The sequence below is a fragment of the Arachis ipaensis genome, chromosome B04 (assembly GCF_000816755.2).
Source record: "Arachis ipaensis cultivar K30076 chromosome B04, Araip1.1, whole genome shotgun sequence".
NCBI lineage: Eukaryota > Viridiplantae > Streptophyta > Magnoliopsida > Fabales > Fabaceae > Arachis > Arachis ipaensis.
The window spans coordinates 129,935,555-129,937,685 of NC_029788.2; the positions used below are offsets into that span (position 1 = coordinate 129,935,555).

Consider the following 2,131-nt stretch of genomic DNA (forward strand, 5'->3'; position numbering starts at 1 on the left):
AAATTATAGAAGAAAGAAAAAGAGGATTCCTTCTTACAATCCTAACTTGATGGATTATTGGACATTATGTATATATATATTTCCGAAGTTGAAAGTAATAACAATGGAAAAAAGAAACAGGTGGATTAATCAGTGATCATTATGTGTAGTATAATAGCTTGATATTTGTTTTATGTGAATGGGAGAGTCAGTTCAACAATGTGCTATTTTCTGGACAGCCCAGTGAGCAGAACACTTATGCAGATATAGAAGCTGCTTATAAGTGCCTGATTGAGAACTATGGAGCAAAAGAGGAAGATATTATCCTGTATGGGCAATCTGTTGGTAGCGGACCTACCACCGATTTGGCTACCCGTTTACCAAACCTTAGGGCTGTTATTCTCCACAGTCCAATATTATCTGGCCTTCGAGTCATGTATCCTGTGAAGCGGACATACTGGTTTGACATTTATAAGGTTTTATCTCTATCAATGCTGAATTGATTATTCACAATGTTCAATCAAGTTTGCAACTTAGTTTTAATGATGTTTGGATGTTTGGTGCAGAACATTGACAAAATTCCCTTGGTAAATTGTCCAGTTTTGGTCATTCATGTGAGTATACTTGTTTTCCTAATTAAAAATTTAGTTGTGTTGTTGTGTTGCATTGTTATATTGTACGCATGAACTTACTATTATGTAGTAATTTTTCAAATGGTAATATTGATCCTTACGTTTAACCTTCTTTTGGTGACTCATCCTTTATGAGAATCTTTTCTTCTGCTATCTAAGTTGTAGGCCCTCCCCTTTTCGACTAACAAACTTTATGAGATTCTTTTCTTTTGCAATATGAGTTGTGGGCCCTCTCTGATTAAAACTAATATAAATTGTGTAACTTTTTTGTACATACATTCATCTTTTTTGATAATCAATTGCTTGAACCAAATCCAGCTGTATGGCTTTGTTCGTTAATATATTCCTGGTAGCCATGCTGATTACAAAGTTCATTTACCATGTTGTGGATATCCATTACTCCATTTGAGCTTTGTATTAATATTTCTCAATCATTATTAATGTAGTTACGGCAGTTGTGCTATATTTCTTTGATAGGACATGAAAGTGGAACACTATTATAATTTAAGAAATCTAAGAGTTATTTCTGGTGCTGAATAGTGTTCATATCAATGTGTTATCTGTATCAGTCCATCGGTTTAGTATTTAGTACAAAATACTAATGACCGATACTTGTAACATAAATGGAAAATGACAAAATCACTGCAGTATTGCATATCAATCTCCAGGGGAAAATGTGCTTTCTTTACTTTCCTCCGTTCCCAATCCTCACCTAAAACCTTCTTATTTTTCCTTCCTCATTCTCCTTCTTATCTCATCACCAACAGAATCAGATTCCTGCGTGCCTGCCATATTCTTTGTTTCAAAATATACTACCCTAATTGATTCCTACCCTATTAATGTCCCATCAACATGGTAATATGCTTAGTTGAGGTTCTATTACACATTGGCACGTTGATGCACATTTTGGAATGTACTTGTAGCCAACCTGAGCAAGTTTGGTACCAGTAAAACATGTTTTTCCTTCCATTCCTTATTAATAAGTCATGAAAAATTTCTTAATGTATCTGAAGTGAAAATGACTTTGTCAATATAGAATTAATGTAGTAATGAGTTAGAACACTCGTGTCATTGGTCAGCTGTTTTTAAATGTGTCTACTATTTGGATAACGCTATCAGTGTTTCAAGAATGTATATATATTAAGATGTACTGTTTATCTTTCAGGGAACTGCTGATGATGTAGTGGATTGCTCCCATGGGAAGCAACTTTGGGAACATTGTAAACAAAAATATGAACCCTTGTGGGTTAAGGGAGGAAACCATTGTGACCTGGAACTTTACCCTCAATACATAAAGCATCTCAAGAAATTCATTGCAGCTATTGAGAAGTCATCGCGACAAAACTCTGGATTGGGATCTATATCAGATCAACTAGATAAACCTCGGACCAGCACAGATTTTAGGGAGAAACCTAGATCCAGCATGGATCAAAGGGAGAATTCTAGACGCAGTGTTGACTTCAAAGAAAAGCCTAGGGCAAGCACAGACCATAAAGAGAGGTCAAGAACTGCAGATAAGA

At 35.3% G+C, this 2,131-nt stretch overlaps 1 protein-coding gene across 1 annotated transcript in view; it reads left to right on the top strand.

Moving 5' to 3' along the window:
- The window catches only part of LOC107635494 (protein ABHD17B), a gene marked incomplete in the record, with an annotated part of 5,257 nt that overhangs the window by 1,425 nt on the left and 1,701 nt on the right, over positions 1-2,131 (top strand). The window contains 3 exon segments of the mRNA XM_016338979.2: positions 219-455; positions 546-593; positions 1,777-2,131. Of these exon segments, the coding sequence (XP_016194465.1) occupies positions 219-455; positions 546-593; positions 1,777-2,131 (640 nt within the window).